This window comes from Cimex lectularius, unplaced genomic scaffold (genome assembly GCF_000648675.2).
Source record: "Cimex lectularius strain Harlan isolate CLEC.00 unplaced genomic scaffold, Clec_2.1 scaffold95, whole genome shotgun sequence".
Taxonomy (NCBI): Eukaryota; Metazoa; Arthropoda; class Insecta; order Hemiptera; family Cimicidae; genus Cimex; species Cimex lectularius.
Genome location: NW_019392779.1, coordinates 490411 through 513590, shown reverse-complemented (window position 1 = coordinate 513590; position 23180 = coordinate 490411). Strand labels below are relative to the sequence as shown.

Genomic DNA, 23180 nt, shown 5'->3' with positions numbered 1-23180 from the left:
ACAGATCACTTTTTTCCTAAAATCCATTTAAGAGTAGTATTAATTAAAAATACTCTTTTTTCTCTAGGATCAACTTGGCACGTCTGTTGTTTCAGGACCTTTAAAAAACAAAAATTGTAAATTTAGGGTTTAAATTTTAGTCTAAAAATTAATATGAATTGTATACTGGATTTAAAAAATGTAAATAATGCAAGATATATATATATATAATCTTAATAACAATATTTTACATGAATAAAAATTGTAACAATTAGGCAATTAGTACATAAAAAATAATGTGATTGTAATTATGTTACAAGTTCTATTATAAATAAATCAATGAGATCTTGCAATTTCAGAAAAAAAGTTTAATATATCATCGATAGAGAATTCGAGGGTGATCATAGCACCGGGATAACATCGCTGTATGAGGTCTTCTATGTACTTATACTGCTGGATAAACTCTTCCTGCATCGCTCTCCATACGACCTGAAAATTTGCAAAAATGAATAAAATGTTGAGGTTTAGAGCTGGACTGTCTTACTTGAAGAAGGTTTTCTTCTTCGCAAAGGTGCTTTTCGACTTTTTTGTACAGGTGGTCGAGACCCCTTTTGACCTCTTTGGCTGGGTATTCCTTGATCAGTTTCCTCAGCTCTTGTTTGCTGTACGCCATCTGGTAGCTTATCTCTGACTCTTTAACACCTTGACCAACCTTGGCTTGAACACCTTCGAAAAATTGCTGGAAAGGAACATTTCTGTTGTACATACAATAAGTATTAGCAAGAGTTGTTTTACGTACGTTTAACTTTTCTAAAGGTCTGCCGAAATACCGGGTGACATAAGCTTTCAAAGATTCGTTATATCTAACTTTGGCGTCTTTTCTCTGTGTGTCGAGAACCGGAATCTTGAGTTGAGAAAGCAAGTCAAATAGATGGTGGAAATTTTCTTTAAAATAGCAAAATAAACAGGTTTTAAAAATGAAATTGAAAAAATAAAATAAAATAAAAATCACCCATTTTAATAACTTCAGGAGGAGTTTTTGGATGGTCGTTGGCGATTGAGGGTATCGCTTCAAACATCACCCCAACAAGCTTAACATACCATTTATCAAGATCTCCCCTGCGGCTTGTGTTTCTAAATATTTTCTCAGCTGTCTTGGCAAACACCTTAAACATATATTTTTTTTAAAATAAATTAAGCATCAAGTTGAAATATAGGGGTAGTCAGTGGCCGTAACGGGTTAGGCGTTGATGGCGTTCATCACTGTAAGGTAAAGGTCCTGGGTTGGAATTGAATCCAGCGGCCCTGCATTTGAACCTGATATACTTACAAATGAGCTGGTTTTTTTTTTCAAAAACTGGTACCCCGAGGGTGAAAAAGTCATACCTCAAAATTGCTGACAAAAGGTAAGATTCCACATTTTGACTTTCTGTTTCCCCTGCAGTCGAGAATGGATTGCAATTGGCTTTGCATGTACCTGTCGTAGGTACGCTTCACCTGGATGAGGACTGGACCGAAGCTTTTGCTAAGGAAGGACCCAGCATCCTGGGCAGTCATGACATGTTCACTCAGTCGTACAAGTGTATACAAACAGAACCTGCAAATTAAAAAATATAAATGAAAAAAAATTGTAAAATTATTTTGTAGACTTACATGCTATCGATTTGTTCATAGTGGGAAATAAAACTAATAAGTCCTGGTTCAATGCAGCGAAAAATCTCCCCCATCATTTTTCTGACTTCTTCGTTCATCTGTCTCTCCACTTTGCGCATGGGGATCTGTACAGTCTCTTCCGATTTTGAATCGCTGCTCAGCCCATCGAGCGTCGTCTGCGTATTCTAAAAGGATAATTCATAAGGAATGTTTCGAATGATTTGAAAATGTTATACTGCTCACTTTTGAAGTTGGACTGAGTATGTCGAGCTGGAAGAAATATACGCAGAACTGCTGTTCAGAAAGACAGACAGGCTCCAGCTGTGACAGGACTTTTTCAAAGACCTGGTGAAAACGTGTCCTTTCTGCTTCATCTGATTCAGGCCATTGGTCCCTTTCAATTCCGAGTAATGCCTGTCCTGTCCCTTCCTTCTTGCTTTTACTCATGTCCTCTTTAGAACCAGTAAAACTACCTGACAATGAATCAAAATATATTTATTTAAAAAAAAATATTATTTTTAATTAGTAAGATTTACTGCTAGGTCCTGAAATGTGATTCTTGGCATCTTCAAGGAAGTGATGGATGTCCCTTTCATAGACCTTTCTAAGATTTGACGTGTATAAATCAGCAAGTGCATTATAAGCTCTTCTATCCATTGCCTTAAAAAATATTAAAGTTTGAAAAATAATTTTAAAAAATCATTAAAAAATTACCTTAGCCCAGTGCATAAGTTCAGTGTAAGGACGGAGTTCTCTATGTAATGAAGCATGTTTTGGAAGAACTAATTCTCCTCCGTGCATGCTCGATTGGTCTCCAGCATCATTACCCTGAATAGTAAATTAAATTTTAATCTCAGTAAAAAAATAAAAAATAAAACTTACGAGGTGAATGAACAAGTTGTTCAAATGGCGAGTGATTATTTGAGAAAATTTGCTCTTCCATTTGTCAAATCGCTTTTTCTGTTCTTGCACTGCTGAAAGCTGGACAAGTGCTGGATGGATTTCGGCATTCATGACGGCCTGTAGCGCTTTACCTGCTTCGATCGCAGCTCTCAAGCCCTGTGGCGACGTTAAATCTGCGTCCACGAGTGCAGCCTGATGCTTACTGTCCAATTCCAATTCAAGCTAAAAAAAAAAAAAAAAAAAAAAAAAAAAAAAAAATCACCTATATCCTTAAAATGTCCTATAACAAGGATGACACAAAATCTGTACCAATTTATGTATTTCCATAATTTTAAGAATATCAGTTAATGGAAAGATTTAAAACAAATAAATAAAGATTAAAGTTTATTTTAGGGATTTTTACCGTGTAGTTATATCACAAAATATTTAATAAAAGAAAATCTATCAAATACACTTTACTCACAATCACTTTGCCCAGTTCATTCAGCAGTTTTTGATTGTTCCTGTTTGATATTTCGATGAGCATGTTCTTCTCTTCCATTTTCTCCATTGTGTTCCTCACATGGCATAAAATATCATCGTAGTGATCCAGCTGTTTCTCGACCCTCTCGACTTCTTCGATCGCCTCATCGAGATGTGCCATGAGGAGTGAGACCCTCTCCTCCGAGGCCAGGACGCTTTGTACGTTCTCCTGTAATATTATTAATCAGCCCAGTCTAAAAAAAATCTTATTAAAAGGCCACATACACCGTCGAGGATGGACAAATCTTTGGCGAGTGTTTCCATGAATGCTTCGGCGTTGCTGACCGTAAAGCCGCATTCGTGCATAAGCTGTACGAGGTCGTTCTCTTCCTTTTCGGTCAACGCCTGAAATTCCTCAAAATCACCGGCTTCAACAGGCTCTATGTAAAATCCCAGCATAAAATTAAAACTTGGAACACAATGTTTTTTAAACATAAATAAATAGAAAAAAGGTTAATATTGAAAAGAAAAAAAAGACAACCAACCGACTGGAGTCACTTGGTTTTCGAATGGAATAATTTTATCTCCTGCTATCCAATCTGAAGGGACGTTCTTGAATTCTGGTTTCATCTGTGATTGGTAGCATTGCTAAAAAATTAAATTAAAAAATAGTTAAATAGTAAAAATCTCAAAGTTATAGTTATGACAAACCTTCCAAAGGACTATGATGAAGTTTTGCCGTTCTTGAGGATTTGTGGCCGACCATTTGTAAACTTTGTCAAAGTAAAGATCAAAGTCACTTGTATCCTACATAAAAATGATTTTTAAACTATTAAACTATTAATATAAAGAGATTCTATTACCGGTAGTGAACATTTCCCATCTACAAATTTCAGAGAATTGATCGACCAACTACGCTTTTTTTTGAAGATGTTTTTCTCAGTCTTTTTCACCTGCAATACAAAGCATATATTTTATTATTATTAAAGATCTCCAGTAGGTTTGTCACCGACCTGGTAGATGTTGACGGCAAATGGCGTCTCCTTTGTGACAGCTATGCAAAGAAAACTGGACTTTTTCTTCTTCAGAGCCTTGCTCACGTGTACGAAGGCGAGGAGTCTCTCATCACACGGTTGGAACACCTCATGCTGAAGAGAATGACGAATAGCCGCCATTCTTTAGAAAAAAGCACCTTCAAACAGGGTGATGAATTAAATCAACTTAATGTTACTCAGAAGATAAAAAACTAAACAATCTTTATAGAAAACAAAGATTTGAATTCTGGTTTCATCTGTGAGTGGTAGCATTGTTAAAAAAAATTTAATTTAAAATTTGTTAAATTGTAAAAACCTCAAAGTTTTAGTGCTAAAATCCGCACATGCATACAAACATGAGTTGAGCCTATTTGCTTCCCATAGCCCACCAGCACTTCCAGCTTTTGTCTTTTTTACTTTTTCTTTACTACCAGCAGAGTCAAGAATCACCCACCCCAGGTGTTGGCAGTCGGGAGCAGACCTCAGTTTTATCCATTCAGCTACCAAGGTTGGACTCTGGGGAGGGTGCTGTGGTAAATTCAGCACCCAACGCATGTAGTTTAAACCCATTTGTACTTATGTTCTTAAACACATTCAGCCCTATTTATATACCATTCATTTAATTAGAGTGATGGTGTACTCCATCACCATTTTCACATATACAACTAACTTAATTTAGAGTCGATTGGGTACTTGATATTCCACTATCTACCTTCTCACATCACATATTCACATTAATAATTATATTCACTCTCAACAGAAACTAGATATACACAACTATTATTGCTTTATATAATAGAACAACCCCATTTCACCCAAGAATCAAAACAGTGGCCCCAATCGCTGCTGTACACAAGCGCAGTTCTCAAATTGGATGGCATTCCTGTATGGAGCGAAGGAATTGCATCTTTCAATTAGGTGGAACACATCGAGCAACTTTTTCTGCAGGTCAAATATTTACAGGAAAGTCTCCCTGTCCACTCCTCACCTGAAGTGACTGATAAACTTTAAGAATGTTTCAATTAATTATTTTTTTTAATCTAAGGTCTTGATTGAGATGAAAAGTTAGTGTCATGAATGGGATGAAGTCACCAGTCAAGTGGATAGAGCAGCAGCGTATTGAGCCAAAGGTTGTGGGTTCGAATCCGACTAAAGACCCTAACTTTTTCATCCCAACTACGACCTTAGATAAAAAGAATAATTAATACAGTCAATTATGGCTGGTAAACATATATGGATTAATTTAATAATGTTATTGCTTTCCTTTCCTTCACCTCGACGACATCAATGTCATAGCTGCCATCTAGCTTTTGATCAAACGTGAGGCCAAGGAAGCTCACCAACTCTATGTACCATGTCATAGTGCCCGGGCCTACTCAGCCTGCAAAAGTGGATGCATACAGTTTTCAACGCAAAGAAGACGAATTTGGTTTCATCGACTCTTCCAGCCACAGCGTTTATCGCTGACTGCATCACCCCTCTGACCTCTGGTAGGTCTTTCCCCGAAAGGAAAAAGCAGTCGTCAACATACAGTAATTTGTCTAGTTGTTCAGAAGGGGGGCACCATTCACAGCCATCGAGAAAAATGTAATCCTTATCACTGAAACCTGAGGGTCTCCATTCTCTTAAATGAAGTCCCTGGAGAACACGGACTCAAATCTGACACGGAATCTTCAGTTACAAACGAACAGTTATATTAAATGGTATTGAATTTAAATTATTTTCACTTATAGAGAAAAAGTTTCAATAGCGTATTTCTAGACGTGTCCTGCTCTCAATAAGCTAAGCGGTAAGTGGGCCTTGTTTTTGTTCAGGGCTCGGCTTAATCCGTTTTAAAACGTTTCTGTACTTCTGGCTATAACGAAATTCTAAGATTTTTTAAAAATATTTTGAGATTTTAATTTAATTTTAAAACATATACTGGATGAATTATTTTGCTCTGCTACCAATATGTGTGACCGTCGCTTGTTTAGAGGCAGGAAGTCACTACAAGGGATACTAAAAGGATTTGATTAAGATCATTCAAAATAAACGAAAAGTTACTATTGAACACAAATCTAGTATTACCATAATTTTAGATGTGGAATGGATTACAGTCCTCAATAAAAAAATAATTAAATCATGATTATAAAATACCCAACACCAAATTAAATCAAAATAATTGTTTCTGGTAATAAAACTAATATAAATGGAGATTAATAATGAAATAAATTCTTGTGCTATTAAAATGATAAAAAATCTTATGAATCAATAAAATAATAAATAAAATGAGGCAAACAACAGTTTGAAAATTATGTAAATATTTACTAGGGCGTAGTGCTGTTTTCACTCCAGTTCAGAGTCTCCGATACACCTGAAGGGTCTAGCCGGGCGCACCTTATTATAGCTCATCCACTACCTTACCCCTCCATTGTGATCCCGCATATTTTTCTAATTTTTTTGTGACGGAGCCGTGACCTCAAAGAAAAGGGGTAATTGGTCTCTAAATCCGATACCGCAACATTTCCGAAGTATCGCATATCCACACATCGTATCATACGCCTTCTCAAGGTCAAAGGACAGAGCCAGAGCATGCTATATTTTCAAAAACTTACAATATAACTCTCGAGAAGGCATGATTGACTGTGGAACAATGCCTACGGAATTCCCTGATATTGGCTGTAAAACCCTTTCGTCTCAAAACACAAAGACAAATGACGCTTTATCATGGACTCCAGGACAACAAAGAAGAGATTGACTCCAAAGATTTATTTACAAAATTCAATTGTAAACACAAGTGGGAGAGATTTTATCTCTTTTTATTTGCCTCTGTTTTAAAACGGACCAAATTCTGTATGATAATCAATGGTAGCCTGTCTAAGAGATAATTAAAAATATTAAGGGTGGTCACATTTTTTGCTTCTGTGTGGATTCTAGGTGACCTAGTGAGTTTTTCTTATTTATGGGGATTTTTTTAAGCTTATTACATATTAGATTTTTAATAAAAGTAAAACTACAGTGCTTGTAATGTCTTTAATATTGAATTTTTTGTACTGTAAGAGGTATAATTATTTAGTATTGTTAAATAACCTACCTTTGAGTAAATGTTTTAAACGATTTAATTCTCCTTTTAAAAGCGATCAGCCTGACCTTTAGTGAAAAAAATCCGGGTTGAAATTAAATTGAAGGGGTGGCGGAGGTGTAGAATGTCAAAGGGGGCGGAAATGTCACGCAGTGTCGGATTTGACTTTTGTTTGGCCGCTGATAACCGCTGACTTTATAACCGCGGCGTAACCTTCGATCATTAAAGTCTGACCGTGCGTCGGGGGGAGAGGAAAAAGAAAGACGTCAAATGTCAAAATATAATGTTGAAAATTGTCAAATTGCCCGTGTCAGGGAAGGATGTAGTTTGAACGACGGTCGGGTGGAAAATTTTTAAATTTCAAAAAGGGAAACAGAAGCTTTTCCGAAATCGACGTCTTCCTCCCTCAGTGGAAAATCGGTGAAATGTATTGAAAACTTCGGAGTCGATAAGGGGGGGCTTCTGATAAGGTGAGTGCACTCCCATAGTTTTTTTGAACCAAAAAATTAAAGAAAAAAAACGGGTTTTACATGTTTTATTTCATTTTAAAAACTCTATTTCAGACGTGTTGAGATACGATTTCGACAATTTAGTCCGTTTCAATTTGAAATTTTCCAAATTTTTATTTTCAATCCAAGTTCGTTCCCGTCTTATTTCAATCCTTCAGCTGTTTACACCATTTAATCAAGCATAAACACAAAACAAACTAAATATTTGATTATAATAATAAAAAAATCATGTTTCAACTTGAATTATAAGCTTATAGAACGAGAAAATGATATATTAAAGGCAACGCCATGTTTACAAGTCTTTATTGTTTAATATATATACAAAGTTTACGGATCGGCATTATATATTACAAAGCAAAAAAGACATGTGCCATGTTTACAATTTATACTTATATGGTTAAACATGTTTGGATTATCAGTTTTTGCCATAGTTGATGTCTTGTACAATCATCATAATTAACTGTGTTTAGATCGTCAAGAACTTTTCACTTTATTTTTTGTAAGAGTACAACATAGAGAAGATTTTTTTAAATCACCTAATAAGATTTATGATTTTAGACAGACTAGGTTTTTCTTAAATCAACATACGTTTACTTTGCTTTTTTGTCATCTACAGAAGGCTTCCAAAACTTTCTAGCCAGCCCTTTCACGGAACAAAATCTAGGACGGATCCCTTGCTTTCAAGTAAAAAATCATTTAACACAGGAAAACACTCCACATTTTCCTTCTCAACAGATTTAATCTAAAACTGGATTTTTCTTTTGACATCAAGAACTTTATCATTAGCATCGAAAGTTGTGATTCTCTTTCCATGCAAAGGACTTATTAATTTTAATGAAAATATCTGATAATACGACAGCATTCTTTGCCATTTACCATCATTGAATACTTTTCGAGTATATATGTAGTAAATTAAAGTTTTATAAATTAGCCAGTGCATTCCTAATTAGGTGAGGAGAGAGATATCAATATGAAAACAAATATTAGATTGACATACTAAACTTTATTTTACACTACTTTAACACAGAGTCAAATTGGACTGAAAGAATCAATAGGTATGCAAATCTCGAGCCAAATTCAAAAGTAATAATTTGGAGATTAATGACTAATGAATTAAGGTGAAGAGTGTGGTTGCTCTAACCAGCACAATTTGGATATGTTGGGTTTAATTTTTTATAGCTGGTGACGGATGTCAGGTTCAGCATCTAGACAGCTTTGGTATTTACTTTTGGTAGCTGCATAGAACGTACAGATTCATGTAGGTAAGTTGTGGCAAATGGAAGAAGAATACGTTTTGCTTTTTCAATGAGCGTTTCAAATTTTTTTTCCAGACAGAGTCAAAAATGGGGGGGGGGTGACTATCGAACTCGAAAGTAGATTTCAAAGTGGAGTCTGAAGTCTATCAAACATTTGTATTATCTTTAAGATAGAGGGGTTGGCTTTGTTGAAACTGAAAATGGTTCGACTACCCATTCATGGTTTTGCAGCATTGTATCTTGAGCTATTTGGTAATCCGTTTGTTTCCTTTTAAAAAATCATTTAACGCAGGAAAATACTTCACCTTTTCCTTTACAACAGATTCAACCTAAAACTGGATTTTTCTTTTGACATCGAGTACTTTATCATTAGCATCAACAATTGTGATACTCTTCCCATGCAAAGAAAGACGTATCTCATTCATTTTAATGAAAATGTCTGATAATATGACAGCATACTTTATCATTTATCATTATTGAAAACTTTGGCCAATTTGACATTGTGGCCCATAAACAGAGATAAGGATTTCAGAACGTAATTCCTATAATTGTGAAGGTGCTTAACCACGAGACAGCCACCTCATTTCTGTACAGAGACGCAGGAAATGATGAAGACGTCCCGTATCGTCAGTATTGTGAAAAGTCTTCTTCAATGGGTGCGACTAGATATAATTAATAATTTGAACAGGCTCATCCAAAACTTTCTTAAAAGAGACTGGCATTTGTTTCATAGTTATAGCATGTCTGTGGAATCACAATGACTGCTTCTGCAAATTAAAAAGAAAAACTTTCACTCTCAGTACTCATTGTTATTAATTTTATTCATTAGTTTATTTTTGTAATTATTAATGCTTCTTAAAGTTCACCGCAGGCCCCTTGGCGGTCTGCAGACCACACTTTTGGGAGCCCCAATCTAGAGTAAACGTAGGGCTTCAAGTGCCATACAAGCTGCCAGTCTGTCTGTTACTGTTGCACCCTTGAGATATTTATTATTTATTTGAATGAACATGTTTCTATTCCTAGCAGTTTGTGTTGAAAGCTGTGGTGCTCATATTTAGGCCCTTTTTTGCCCTTACCTGTACCATCTCCCCTTTGATTCATTTGTATATAAACGTGTTCCAGGTCCTTATATTATACTTACTTATGATTTTATGAATTGATTTATGAAACCAAGGAGTTGTACCCTTCAATTAGGTGAGACACAATGATGCGAGCACACTTTTAGTCTAGCATGGCCTATCCTTAATCATGGGAGGATGCATTATTGAGCATTCTTTATATAAATTTTCAGTTTATCATACTTGATGTAATCATTATTACAATAAACAATTAAAAAGAGTTTGAGGTTGTTTATCTAGAATCTTCAGAAGACAGCAAATGCCAACTTTATTTTGTATAAGAGCAAAACATAGATCAGAGGTCTGCTGACTTCGTTTTATGTTTTCATATCACCTAATAACTAATAACAAGTATATGAACTTAATTGACAATTGGGAAAAATTTGTAATTAATGGTATTTTCACAAATCAACACAAGTTTTCATTATTTCATTTTGAGTACACATAGAGCAAATGTTTATTTATCTGATTGCACAATCCTTTTTTATCTTCCCTGAAAATAGACAAAATTTTATATTTATGGACATAATAAATAAACGAATAATCTGGATCTGGGTATGGTTTGGATGCTTTTCTGCTGGACTTTCTACCCATTTTAAGGTCATCATCAGGGCAATATTCTTAAAGATGTCTACAAATTGGCATAATTAAGTTTTTAATAAATTGTTTCAAATTTCTTTGAAGATGGGCTCAGGCCCAACATCGCCAAGGGCTGTGAAAGTTTGTCAGATAACAATTGAATTTGATTTTTCATCCAGAGTATCTGTGAATAAAAAATTGGTTGATACATTTACTACTTTAAATAATATAAAATTACACAAAGTTTAAAGTATTTTGCTTCGGATTTTTCACATGCGACTAAACGCATCTCATTGTCATAGGGCTGATGCCTGGGTATGTTTTTTATTATATGACCAATACAATAATATTGTGTAATTATTGTCATGATAGATAATGAAAAAAGAACAAAAACTTTTCAGAATAGATTCTTCAAACGATTCATAAAAAATCAACACAGTCTAACTTGCAATAACTGCTTGGAACCTAAATTTAAAATTATTTTTGTAAAGGAATGGCCAGGTTTACAATTGCATACCAATGAACATATTTTATTCTACTTAATTTTTGGTATAATTATTATCATAATTGACAATTAGAAAGTTTTGTAAGCCTGCCAGAATTTTTCACCATCCTCGAAGTGTTACATGATATAATATAAAACATAAGATGGATAGTCTTTGCAAATACAAAGTTTAGTTTTATATTGCATAAAAATTAATGAAATGGTACAATTATTGACATGATTGTAAGGGTTGTCAGCTTAAAATTTTCCATGAGTCACCATCTATATTACTTCATTTTGAGTAAATATCGGGTTGTCCGGAAAATAATGCAGGATTTTAAGTTTTCATTAAAAAAAATCTATATAAAATATTCTGTTTACGTTTACTGGATTACTCATTTGTATGAATGTCAACACTTATTAATCCTCTTCCAAATGATATTGTTTGTTTACCTCTGTAGCATTCCGCTACTTGGAAATAATTCAGTNATGGGAAATTATTTTGATTAAAGAACATTGCTTTAAAGAAACTAGTTTCTTTTTTTTTGTTTAATACCAAAATCCTGCATTATTTTCCGGACAACCCAATATAATCTATCTTTAATTTTCAAAAAATTATAAAATCATCGTTCAGCATGGAATAGTTTATGCCATAATTATCAAAGGTGTCATATAGAAATTTTAATATATCAGACTCGTATGAATTTTAATAGTTTAACTATTACAATTGTCTAGGAAACATTCATTTCACACTTTGTAGTATTTGTTCGAAAAATAAATTATTGTAAAGGAAAGGTGAAAGGTTTACGAACTCTTACGTCTAAAATATTGCTTAAAATATAATTGTGTTCTTGGTAGCATAGTTTTTATCATAATTGTCAACTTAAAATTTTAGACTATACACCAAATTGCCCAGGAAAAATATTCTGAAAACAAATTTTTTTTACACATTGTCTAAACCTGATAGAAATGCTTTTATGAAGAAATAATGTTTACAATATTGAAAACAAATTAATTGTAACAGTGTAAAATAACATGTCAAACTTTAGTCGTATAACTTAGAATAGGCTCCTGGTATCATTAAATAATGAAACTGTAATAAATATCAATTTGGTAAATGTTGGGCAGAGTGGTTGTTAACTTCAAGACGTTTCTCAACAGATCATTGGTCATGCACGATTTATTTTAGAATTTTATCATAAAATAATAGCCGAACGCTTAAATGTAAATCATTATTCCATGCTTGGTTCTACGTATTTAGAGTAATAAAATCATTTTCCAATTTTAAATAATTGTCGACATGAAAATTTTTAATTTTTTTAAAGTCATCAAATTTTTACTCGATGAAAAAATTCACAGAACAAAAATAAAAACTATTCAAATGCTGATTTGGCTTTTTATATTTCACTGTCTACCATCATTGAACATAATTTTATGACAATGGTATGTAGCCAAAAATTCCAAAGGAAATTATCTAAGTAATTCAAATGCATTCTGCATTTTAGAAGATATTATCCTTATAAAAATCAATTAATTACACCAATAAATAATGTGATGATACATATTGTTGTTTCTTTAGAATAGATTTTTTGGGTATTTTTTTATTTATGAGGGCAAGACCAGTTTTGCATAATTGAGTTTAATGACACTAGCCTCAAGGTCAAACAAAATATTTTGATGATTTAGTTGAATAAAACTTTTTCAATGAGGTGTGTTTCTCATTTGTTAATTTTTCAATGCTGTTTGAATATTATTTATTTTTTTGTCCTCCTGTCCTTGAAATCCGACCTTTTGGATTATTTTACAGTAAACAACTGGTTTTCGCAAATTTGTGATTATTTTTTGAATCAGCATTAAGACATGCAATGTAAAGAATAATATGCTTATGTGATATTTGATATTTTGGACATTCCAACTATAATTGATGTTTTTTTAATGGGATATTTTAAAAAAATATTTATATTCTCTTTATTTTAGTTTGTTTACTTTTTCAGTGCCATGAGCTCCTACCTTGATGTGAATATTGTTGCCAACCAGAGGTTCGATGCTAAGTGGCTGAAGACAGACTTGCAAGAGGCTATACGCACTCCCCAGCTTGCCACTTCCTGGAACGAGCTTGTCAAAGACGGCGAGCTATTCGGCGACTTCAGTGAATCCCTGCTCAATTCGGCAGGAGCTCTAGCACGCAAGGGTATGGTATAATTTTATGACTTATCAACCTCTGAAATATAAATTTATATTGATGATCTTACTCAGGAGAGAATGGAGTATATTACTGTGGTCTTAGAGTTATCAATTGCACATGTTGCGACGGGGTCTGTGGTCCTCAGAGAGGCTGTAATTGTGGGCCGTGTCAACAGCTGACCCTAGATGCACCTTTGCTTCAAGCAAAGCCAAAAATCATTCCATCTCAACAGCTAATCAATTCATGGACCTGGTCTCAAGATCAAAGTAAGGTTTTTTTTCTAAAAAATTAGGTCAGTATTTATTTATTTTTCATTTTATTGCAGTTTTCGATGACTTATTGAATTCTTTACATTCGCTACACTATGAGCAAAGGGAACTTTGTAGATTTGTTGCTGGAAGTTCACTTTCTTCATGCAGGCTTAGACAAAGGCTCATGGTCTGTCATAGGTATTTTGTTGCACTGGGTCGCCAAAGGCCACAAGAAACTGTCAAAAAGGATGACAAGAAAGGTAGTAATGTTAAAAACAATATCATCACCCTTTCAAAAAAGACGACGTAAGTTTATCCTCTTAGTTTGTATATATCAGTGAGTATTAATCATAATGGGTTTTTCAGGCCACTGAAAATTAGTGAAAATGCGTCTGCGGGTTTGGCAAAAGTGGGCACACGAGCAGCTCTGAATTTTTCGTTTGCTTTCTTGCGGCGTGCCTGGAGGTCTGGAGAGGATGCAGACCTTTGTACGGAGATCCTTCACGAGTCATTGGAAGCACTGCAGTCTCTGCCTGAGGCCAACCTGTTTGACGAATGTGGCGTATCGACTGTCTGGATGGAGGTTGTAGACCGATCTACAAAATTCTTAAGACAAGTCGTTCTTGGGTAAATCATTATTAACTTTATTATTACTAAAAAAATAATGCCCTTATAATATTTCAGAGATGACAACAGTGGTAATGCTGTTCAGGAAATTCCCGTACATGATCAGCATTATGCTTTATGCTTATTATTAGAACTAGCCGTCCAACGTGCAACTTTAAGCCATATATTAGATGCTATTTTACTTCTTCTTCTTATTTATAACAAAAGGACTGAATTTAGAGATAATAGGTAATGGATTTATTATTATTTTTTTAATATTAAAAATTTATTCATATTGATTTAATTTTCAGGATTAATATAGTTTGCAACAACCCACCTTTAGTACCATTACTTAGAAGACTGGCTAAAATAGAACCTTTTAAAGCACCATCAAACAACGAGATGTGGAATGATGGAGGGAATTTAAAAGTACTTATTTAAACAATTGGTTTACTTTTTATTATTTAATTATTGTAATAAATGTATTTTTTTTTTTTTAAAGGTGAGTGCAACAGAATGTTTTCTTCGATACCTCCAGCTTCCTGAAAACGACTCTGAGCCGGTTGATCTGCAGCTGGCTGCAATTGTTTTAATGGCACATCTTGATCGGCTCGCCGGGCCTTATCTTCCACCACCGACGTTTCTAGATGTAATGTATTAAAACTAAATTTTGGCGTTAAATAATTTTTTCCCATTTTAACAGAATTCCAAGATGTTTCAAGAAGTCAGGGCTTGGGGCTGGGTGCCATGGAGGCTCCAGGAAGGGCCTCAGGCCTGTGAGCAACTCGGTGAACTCGGCGTTGTCAAAATGGCCTGTTCTGAAAAGCTAGTTCTTGTACTCACATCCAATGGTCAAGTTTATATAATTTCTCATACAAACGGAACACTGGTAATTAAACAACTCATTATAAATATTTTTTTGGTCTTATGATTTTATTTTTTATCAGTGCCCGGAAAAAATAGAAGCCTTCTCAGGCAAGGAAATCATAGATATCTGCTGTCGCGCTGACGGGAAACATTTTCTGGCCTTGACACGTGACAACGAAGTCTACTCTTGGGGAGTTGGAGATGGAGGGAGGCTCGGACACGGAGATATAAAAACACGCCAGGAGCCAGTTATCATTCAAGCGCTCTTATCACACACTATTGTCAAAATTGCCTGTGGAAGTAGTTACAGGTAATTATATTTTGATTTTTTCCTGCTTAATTTAGCTCAAATTGTTATTTTCTAGGACAATTTTTATTTGATTTTTCTCCCTGAAATTTCAGTGCTGCTGTTACTGACAAAGGTGAATTGTTTACATGGGGAAGAGGCAATTACGGTCGTCTCGGACATGGAAGTAGTGAAGATGTTGCTGTTCCTACTATTGTTTCTGCTTTAAAAGGCAACAAAACCTAAACATATAAAATAAACATTAATTTAACATTATTTTTAAATGTTTTAGGCCTGCACATTGTTGACATCGCTTGCGGAAGTGGGGATGCTCAGACTCTTGCGGTAACTGAAGCGGGCTTGGTTTATTCATGGGGCGATGGCGATTATGGAAAATTAGGTAAATTTCGACTACACAAGTTATATTTTCTGTGTTTAATTTAGTCTATTTAGGACGAGGAGGAAGCGACGGAAGCAAGTTGCCAAAGCTGGTTGAAACGCTACAAGGTGTCCATATCACAAGGGTATTCTGTGGGAATCAGTTCAGCCTGGCTTTGACGGCGAACGGCGAGCTCTACTCCTGGGGTAAAGGTGATAATTTCAGGCTCGGACATCCATCAGAGGAACATGTCAGATATCCAAAAGTCATATCAGCGCTTAAAGGTATTATTATTATTATTTATTTATTTATTTTTTTATGTTAAGTCATTAATTCTGTTTTTTGAAGACAAAGTAGTGAAGGATGTGGCTGTCGGAGTTGTTCATGCCGTTGCACTCACAGATACTGGCGAGGTTTATACCTGGGGGAAAAAAGAATACGCTTTAATAGGCGAAACGACTTTAATAGAAGAGCCGATTCCTGTTAACGTCCTTTCAACCGGACAAGTAATTGGCATTGCAGCAGGACCGACTCAGGTGAGTCATTTCAAATCTTTGATCCATTTACTTGAATAAAACCTGTTTTAGTGTTTTGCATGGGGAACAAGCGAGAGCTGGAAAGTCAGTTTAAAAGTACCTTTCGTCGTTGATGTCTGTTATGAAACTTTTATGCACCTGGACCAAATTCTGCAACAGTCGTGTGAAGGCGCTACTGGAAATTCTGATTGGCCACCTTCTCAAAATAAAGAATGTATGATTGTAGCGAGTCTCAATCTTCTCAGGCTTCAGGTAATTTAATATCTCTTGTGTTTTCATTATTTCAATTAATTAATTGTTTTTCAGCTTCATTCTATGACAGTGCACAATGTCGATGTGAAAAAAGTAGGCCTGGAGACAGGATCTACACTCCTGAACAGTCTGAAGCATATTGTAGTTGAATTGGCAAGCAACAGTGGCGTACTTGAGACGATTCAATCAGCAGCGCAGGCAACTTTGCAAGCTGGGTGGAGCATACTTTTACCGACTGTTGGAGAAAGAGCAAAAACGTTATCCTCACTTTTGCCTGCTGCAGGTAATTCTTTCAACTTGTAAAATTTGTATATATTTTGTCCGGCTTTATTAAAAAAAGACTTGTATTTTTCTAGATTGGCGAGGAAGTAATATAAGCCAAGGGCAACATTTCATGACAGACTTGTTAGTATCGAGTCTCATGGCAGAAGGTGGGCTTGAATCATCACTTGAGGCAGCAATCAAAGGTAAAATTATATTCATATTCATAAATGTATAAAAAATAATATATTTTATTGTTTAAGCTGAGCATATAGAACTCACAGGAGGCAGTAATCCTGAGTCTGAACAAAAAGATAAATATGATAAAAGCATGTCATCAGTCCCTTTATTTTACCTCATCAAGCAGCTTCTAAGGTAATTATTTGGATTTTCTTTAGTTTTCTATTTCAGAACTATTGATATTATTTACGCTTTATAGAAATTGCTTATGGCACACGGAATCAAGACTGTCAAAAATCGGAAATGACAATCTGCAAACTCAACAGATCTCACCTAGTCTGAGCCTTCTTCTTAGGTTCCAGAGGCTTCTACTTGCCCATATTTACCCACACAGCACTAAAGAAAAGATGTCTTCAGGTTTGTTTCTCTTTTTATATTTTTGTAAGCGGGCCCAATGCTCCATGTGCTTATTGCTAAGCAAACTTTAAATTCAGCAAGCAACATATCTTAATGTGATAAGAAACAAATAAAAAGTCAAACAATCAAGGCAAGTCACCAAGACTCTAACTCTGGGATGAGCTTATTCACAAAAGGACTTACCCCAAACGATGCTCACCAATACCACCTTCCACATCATCCAGTGTTTTCCGGTATCTTCATCCCGCCGCAGTTTTCTGCGTCATTGACAATCGACTCTAGTCAACTTACTGGCTCTTGCTGGCTGGGTCCTCAAGCTGAGTTGCAAATGGAGTGTGGGTGCTTACTGCTCTAGTCTGAGTCCTCGTCTTGACGGGAACAAGTCTTTGAGCCGATTGTATCTGCTGTTGACTGAATGCTCTCATTGAATTCCTAACTCTGGCTGATGGAGTTCTCTTCTGCTTCTAAAACACTTGACTCGTCCTACATCGGGCCAGTCTTGAACAGTTGACTTCGTGTCTCAACCACTACCTTCAGCTGTCTCTGTGAACCACTGACTGAATCGCTGAATTGACTGCCTTTACTTTCCAAATCATACAATTTTAAACTGGTTACCCAACCAGAGTAGAGGAGGAAAGGAAAAGAAAAATTGTTGGGCCAGATAGAATCTAGGGAAGTTTTCATTATGCGCCTCCTGGTCTGGCAAAGATATATAGCACCCCAAATTTATGATGTCCAACTGCTAAAGGAACTGTGTTTGCAACAACCTTCCCACATTAAATAATTCTTCGACTTTTGTTATTTTGTAGCCTGACTATAACGCATTTCTATGATCACCAGGTTTGTAGGAAATGTCTCTTTGCTCCTTTCTGGGTGGTTGACCCTCAAATTTACAGCCTTATTTTTAATATTTGACTATTGAATGAATAATTTTTTAAATTATAACCATTTGGTTTATTACAAAGTTGGACAAAATTCTTGTCATATAAAAATGCAATATATTTTCTTTCAGAACAAAATAAATATGGGGCGGAAGCTTTGTTGAAAAAATACATTGAACAGCTATGCACACAAGTGACAGGGACTTTGGACACAGCGGCACAGATCGCATCCCAAGGAAATAAACATCAACACCTAGTGTTTTCTGTTTTACGCGGAAGTTGTATAGGTAAAATTTGTTTTTCTTGTTTTGAAACATTAAATTTTGTAATAATTTTTTATCTTACAGAAACACTCTTGCCCGAGTTGATCTTTTTGCTAGTCATGCTTCATGAAGACATGCAGCTTCTTATGCAAGGCGAGGATTGGCTTCACATGTTCTTGCCTCTGTTGGACTCGCTCGAATCGTTGAACCGTTGCAACTCAAACCTAGAGAAAGAGGACGATGACGACATCTCATGGCCAGGTGTGGTCAACTCGCTAGGAATAACTAAATCAAAAACTGGTGACGATATGTCCTTTATTCGCAAGGCTGATCTCGAAAATCACAACCGCGATGGCGGTTTATGGATTTTAATAAACAACAAAGTCTATGATGTTCAAGATTTGAGGTGATTTAAAAGTCTTCTTAGTATTAGTTTGTTTATTTAATTTTTTTATTATTATTTTTTAATTAGGTGTAATGACGCTTATAGTGAATTCATCCAAAAAATAGTTAATGAAGGAACAAATGGATCGAACCAGTTAAACTTATCACAATTCCCCATGGATCTTTTACAATCATATTGCGTTGGAACTTATATTGATCCTGATGAAGATATTTTTAAGGTAATAAATTAAAATTGTTTATAGTGAAAATATATAGATAAAAATTGTATGGATTAGTCTGGGGTGGATACAAGTTGCGGTTCCACTCTTCTTGATGCTGAACGTGCCCTTGGCTACCTTCTCGGCCTCCATGCATACTCACTTTACATAAGCACACCTTGTCAACCGTCTGAGGACGAATCATCTCTATGGCTTACGGCCGACTTTCTCAAAGGAGGATTGCATGTCCTGACTCCACCGAACCCTTACGAAGAAAAGGGAGAAGCGAGAAGTACAGGGTCGACACCGACAGAGCCGACCTCCCCATTGTCACATTCCTTACAATTGGACAACGACCTTGGTGTTTCTGTTAGTTAATATTTTGATTTTGAAAAAAAAAAATTCGAGTAATTTATAAAACTTAAATTTTAGGAACAAGCTTTGGCTTCTTTGTTATCGTCAATCGATCAACATTGCAAACAGCAGAATCTCCTCGTACATTCTGATTTCAATCACGACCACCCTGTCGAAGAGGTGACAAAGCTTCTTTTAGCAGTTTTAATAAAACATCTTGCACTCGGGCCAATAATTTATACACAAGATAAAAGTAATTATAAAATGTTTTAATTTTTTTATATAGAATATTTTTTTATGAAATATATATTTATTTACAGATTTAGGATCGACTTATCTGGGCTCGATTGCAAAAGCTATTCATCAGACGAAATGGAAATTAGTCAAAATGCGTCAAGAACAGAACCGCTCTTATAAAGAAGTATGTGCACCCATTATGGAAAAGTGCAGGTAAGTGTTAAAAAAAAAAAAAAACCCTTACGCTTTGATTTTTTAAATTATTTTGATTACAATGGTTTGTTTTTTTTACATTATTTTGATTGCAATGGTTCATTTCAGATTCCTTCTTTATGAAGTACGAGCTGCTACAAGCCACGAGTTGAACGGATTGAAAAATCTGCACTTGCTATATACAGAGCCTACTTGGAAAAGAAAAATCCACAGTTACTTTTCAAAGCTGAAACACACAAAAAATTTCAATACTAGTCATTGTAAAGTAAGTCAGAGTACTTATTTTAACCTTTTAAATAATTGGTTAAAAAAAAAAAAAAAATGTTTTCAGGGTGATGGTCCAGATATGAAAAGTAAAAAATGCAATCTTGATAAGACTGATAAAAACAGTAAAATAAAAGAGTCAAGTTTTGGTAAAAATAATAATAATAATACAAAATCTAACACGTAATTTTTAATTTTTTGTTAAATATTTTGTTTAAACAGAAGAACCAAATAGTTATCCAGTCAGAGGAAGTAATGATGTCAGTTTGATGAACAGCATCATAGAATTTGTAACTCAGGAGGACAGCACTGACATCGAGACTTTAAGAAAAGCCATGTACAGCCAAGTAAGTCCATCCTATAAGTTTCCTTTAGGGCTTAAGCAAAAATGAAAACTCAAATTTAGGTCGAGAGGGCTTGCATCAGAAAGCGCGGGCTTGACATGATGTTAGAACTTCTGTCTAAAAACCATTTGATACCTTCTGTGAGATACAACATACACAACGGATGGTTGGGGCCCATCTATTCTAAAAACATACCCAGGTGAGAATAAAATATTTCAGTTTTTATTTAAGTTTGTGTTATTGTATCATTTTAAGAAGGGTGACAAAAAATTCGATGGACGATATCCAATTGGTAACACCAAATTTGAAACTTGAAGTGATTTTGGCCAAGAGCAAAATAATTGAATGGGCGACCAACAGCCTCAGGAAGTCAGTTTATCAAGGCTGGCAGTGGAACAAAGTTTACTCAAGGAATATGTCAACCAGGAAATTATCTTGGACTAGGTAGATGTTTAAAACATTATTGTTATTTGTAACTATTGTTTAATATTTATATACTTTTTTTTAAAGATTCGTACTTGTCACACTGGCAATGTTGACTGAAAAACTGGATGGAAATGAATTAAGTTTGATTATCAACTCAGGGATTTTATCACTGATAGAAATTATTCTAAAAGATGTTGGTAAGTTTTAAAATGAAGACGTAAAAAAAAAAATCTAGCTATTTTGTCAATTTTTTTTAAGATTCAGATAGTACAAATGAAGACGCTGAAAAAGATGTAAAAGAGATACATGTTATATATGAAGAGCACTCTTCAAATTATAAACAAGAAATTAACGCATTCAATGGCAGTGATGTCGCTGCTATGCTTCAAATAGGGACAAGAGTGGTACGAGGTCCTGACTGGAAATGGGGAGATCAAGTAAGTAATTTACTATACTCTTAAAAAGAAATAAAAACTTTACTTTTGTAATTTTATATTAGGACGGTTCGCCTCCTGGTGAAGGCAGGGTGATCGCTGAGCTTGGAGAGGACGGCTGGATTCGGGTGCAGTGGGAAAATGGCTCGTCTAATTCGTACAGGATGGGCAAAGAAGGAAAGTTCGATTTGAAGCTGGCCCATCCTCCTATAGCTGAAGACAATGACGCCGAGCTTGAAGCCGAGCTCGAACAGAACAAGTGTAAGTTTCTATTCTAAATATCTTTAAACATTAATCACCGACGGATTTTCTTTTTTCAAAGGTTTCAACTTTTTGGAAGATGGCAATCCGAACAGCGTTCTGAGACAGTCCTCAGTGATGCTTTTGTGGTCGCTGGCTCTATCTTGTGGTCTCCATGCTGAAACGATGCAGCCTTCTAGCCTGAGGCTTTTTACAAGTTTGCTGAGGACGCTAACAAAAGTAATGATTTAAACACTGATAGTTATTCCTAAGTGAGGAATGATTCCTGCTTAATTAAACAAAAATTTAAAAAAATTAATAGTTCTATGATTGTCGGTTAAAAAGCACTTTAAGCTAATTGCACAATGTTTAAACCACCCACAATATTGATCTATGCATCTAAGTATGCCTCTTCTCTTATATGCCCCTTATTCGACATCACTTTATTGGAAAAACTATGGTTCAGCCTTCTAATTACAACCTACTCCCTGAAATATTAGTAAATCTTATAATTCCCATGGTTTTTTTTTTTTGGTTTTTTTTCAAATATCAAATATACAGGTGGCTCCAGACTGCGATATTTGCCAAATACTGATTGCTGCCGAACATTCGCCAAGTCTTGAGATACTCATCTTAGTATCCACCAAATAGTGCGCTTATATATATACACACATTCGGGGTTCGTACAATTTGTGTGGAAACAGCGAAAACATACTTGCCAAGTGCTGTGCGAGTCCTCAACCAATCATGATGGACAGCAATGAAACTATCATTGCTGCAGCTGCGGTTACTGTTTTGTGCAGTGGGCTACAAATTCAATCACAAATCAGTAACGGAGTACAGTTGCCCCATCTTTCCCTCGATCTGTTTCTATGCACTAAAAATGTTATTTCGATTTTTGTGATTTAGAAGAGAAATTATTGTTTCAAATTATTGGTTCAGGTTGGTACAGATTGAGGAACTCCAAAACTGTATGTTGGGCCAATACATTCCTAACCGACAGAAACAACGCTACGGTGTTCTTTCATTAATACATCTATACTAGTTAGGAATTGTTCATTATTGAAAAATAAATAGCAGTGTTGATTGATGATTACGCACAGTACAGTTGATTCCCAATGTGTGTATGCTTTGAGTTCGGCTACTTCACAAATATTTGTGCACTTTGAAGAAGACAAGGAAACCGACAATTAGCTGAGTCATGCAAGCAGGCGGCGAATAACCGAGCACCCATCCCCACTTGTCAGGATTCGGCGAACCTTTGCTCAGCATTTGGCGAATCCCACATGTGTGGAGCCCCTTAATAATAACCTAAATACAGGGTAGTTACAGCATTATTATAATTAGGACATCACCAATGGTAGGGTTTATTTGGCAATTCATTGTGCCAATAATTTGCTCAAATACTACACTGCTTTCACATTTTAAGTATTAGAACCATTTTTAGTCTTTATGACAACACAGCATGCAGTATTTACCCTAAATCCAGGAAATCGTGCATTGTTTAACAATTAGAACAAAACAATCATTGATGTCAGACTTTATTTGGCAATTCGCCATCCCAGTATTTAGTCAAATCATCTGGTGGTGGATTTCACTGTCTACAATCTGCATGCACTTGTAGATAGTAGAAGTAGGAAATAGCGATGGTCTTCTTTAGATAA

At 35.3% G+C, this 23180-nt stretch overlaps 2 protein-coding genes across 6 annotated transcripts in view; one reads left to right on the top strand and one right to left on the bottom strand.

Annotated features, from left to right (window-relative positions):
* Positions 1 to 234: 234 nt before the first annotated feature.
* Positions 235 to 7277, bottom strand: LOC106667811 (exocyst complex component 1). Its single transcript, XM_014396000.2, has 17 exons — positions 7105 to 7277; positions 4011 to 4189; positions 3861 to 3950; positions 3709 to 3804; positions 3543 to 3645; positions 3283 to 3437; positions 2999 to 3226; positions 2515 to 2757; positions 2347 to 2460; positions 2169 to 2292; positions 1876 to 2105; positions 1633 to 1817; positions 1366 to 1576; positions 992 to 1145; positions 779 to 924; positions 524 to 718; positions 235 to 468 (listed from the first exon to the last, which is right to left on the bottom strand). Exons 2-17 carry the CDS (start codon positions 4170 to 4172, stop codon positions 316 to 318), a joined length of 2589 nt encoding a protein of 862 aa, XP_014251486.1. The 5' UTR covers positions 4173 to 4189; positions 7105 to 7277; the 3' UTR covers positions 235 to 315.
* A 61-nt stretch (positions 7278 to 7338) lies between these two features.
* LOC106667810 (E3 ubiquitin-protein ligase HERC2) overlaps positions 7339 to 23180 on the top strand; it is a 35270-nt gene continuing 19428 nt past the window's right edge. For 3 of the 5 annotated variants that reach the window (XM_014395997.2, XM_014395999.2, XM_014395995.2), the window contains exons 1-34: positions 7339 to 7562; positions 13033 to 13229; positions 13295 to 13489; positions 13549 to 13780; positions 13841 to 14101; positions 14159 to 14329; positions 14392 to 14509; positions 14583 to 14729; positions 14784 to 14969; positions 15028 to 15257; positions 15350 to 15465; positions 15526 to 15633; positions 15687 to 15896; positions 15961 to 16148; positions 16200 to 16400; positions 16455 to 16683; positions 16757 to 16867; positions 16925 to 17036; positions 17101 to 17258; positions 18271 to 18426; positions 18487 to 18808; positions 18875 to 19025; positions 19083 to 19373; positions 19437 to 19611; positions 19679 to 19808; positions 19917 to 20073; positions 20140 to 20221; positions 20295 to 20419; positions 20479 to 20615; positions 20672 to 20860; positions 20927 to 21039; positions 21101 to 21279; positions 21342 to 21537; positions 21599 to 21756. In XM_014395997.2, the coding sequence (XP_014251483.1) occupies positions 13037 to 13229; positions 13295 to 13489; positions 13549 to 13780; positions 13841 to 14101; positions 14159 to 14329; positions 14392 to 14509; positions 14583 to 14729; positions 14784 to 14969; positions 15028 to 15257; positions 15350 to 15465; positions 15526 to 15633; positions 15687 to 15896; positions 15961 to 16148; positions 16200 to 16400; positions 16455 to 16683; positions 16757 to 16867; positions 16925 to 17036; positions 17101 to 17258; positions 18271 to 18426; positions 18487 to 18808; positions 18875 to 19025; positions 19083 to 19373; positions 19437 to 19611; positions 19679 to 19808; positions 19917 to 20073; positions 20140 to 20221; positions 20295 to 20419; positions 20479 to 20615; positions 20672 to 20860; positions 20927 to 21039; positions 21101 to 21279; positions 21342 to 21537; positions 21599 to 21756 (5727 nt within the window). In that variant the 5' untranslated portion in view covers positions 7339 to 7562; positions 13033 to 13036. The remainder of the gene's footprint in view (positions 7563 to 13032; positions 13230 to 13294; positions 13490 to 13548; positions 13781 to 13840; positions 14102 to 14158; positions 14330 to 14391; positions 14510 to 14582; positions 14730 to 14783; positions 14970 to 15027; positions 15258 to 15349; positions 15466 to 15525; positions 15634 to 15686; positions 15897 to 15960; positions 16149 to 16199; positions 16401 to 16454; positions 16684 to 16756; positions 16868 to 16924; positions 17037 to 17100; positions 17259 to 18270; positions 18427 to 18486; positions 18809 to 18874; positions 19026 to 19082; positions 19374 to 19436; positions 19612 to 19678; positions 19809 to 19916; positions 20074 to 20139; positions 20222 to 20294; positions 20420 to 20478; positions 20616 to 20671; positions 20861 to 20926; positions 21040 to 21100; positions 21280 to 21341; positions 21538 to 21598; positions 21757 to 23180) is intronic. The other 2 variants (XM_014395996.2, XM_014395998.2) reach the window with 2 other exon arrangements.

What these genes read in the sequence shown, in the direction of transcription:
- LOC106667811 (XM_014396000.2), bottom strand. Translation starts at nt 4,172, where the DNA reads ATGGCGGCTATTCGTCATTCTCTTCAGCATGAGGTGTTCCAACCGTGT. An exon ending in AACTTATGCACTGGGCTAAG is followed by an intron (nt 2,293 to 2,346) that starts GTAATTTTTTAA and finishes ATATTTTTTAAG; the next exon opens with GCAATGGATAGAAGAGCTTA. An exon ending in AAGAAGAAAACCTTCTTCAA is followed by an intron (nt 469 to 523) that starts GTAAGACAGTCC and finishes GCAAATTTTCAG; the next exon opens with GTCGTATGGAGAGCGATGCA.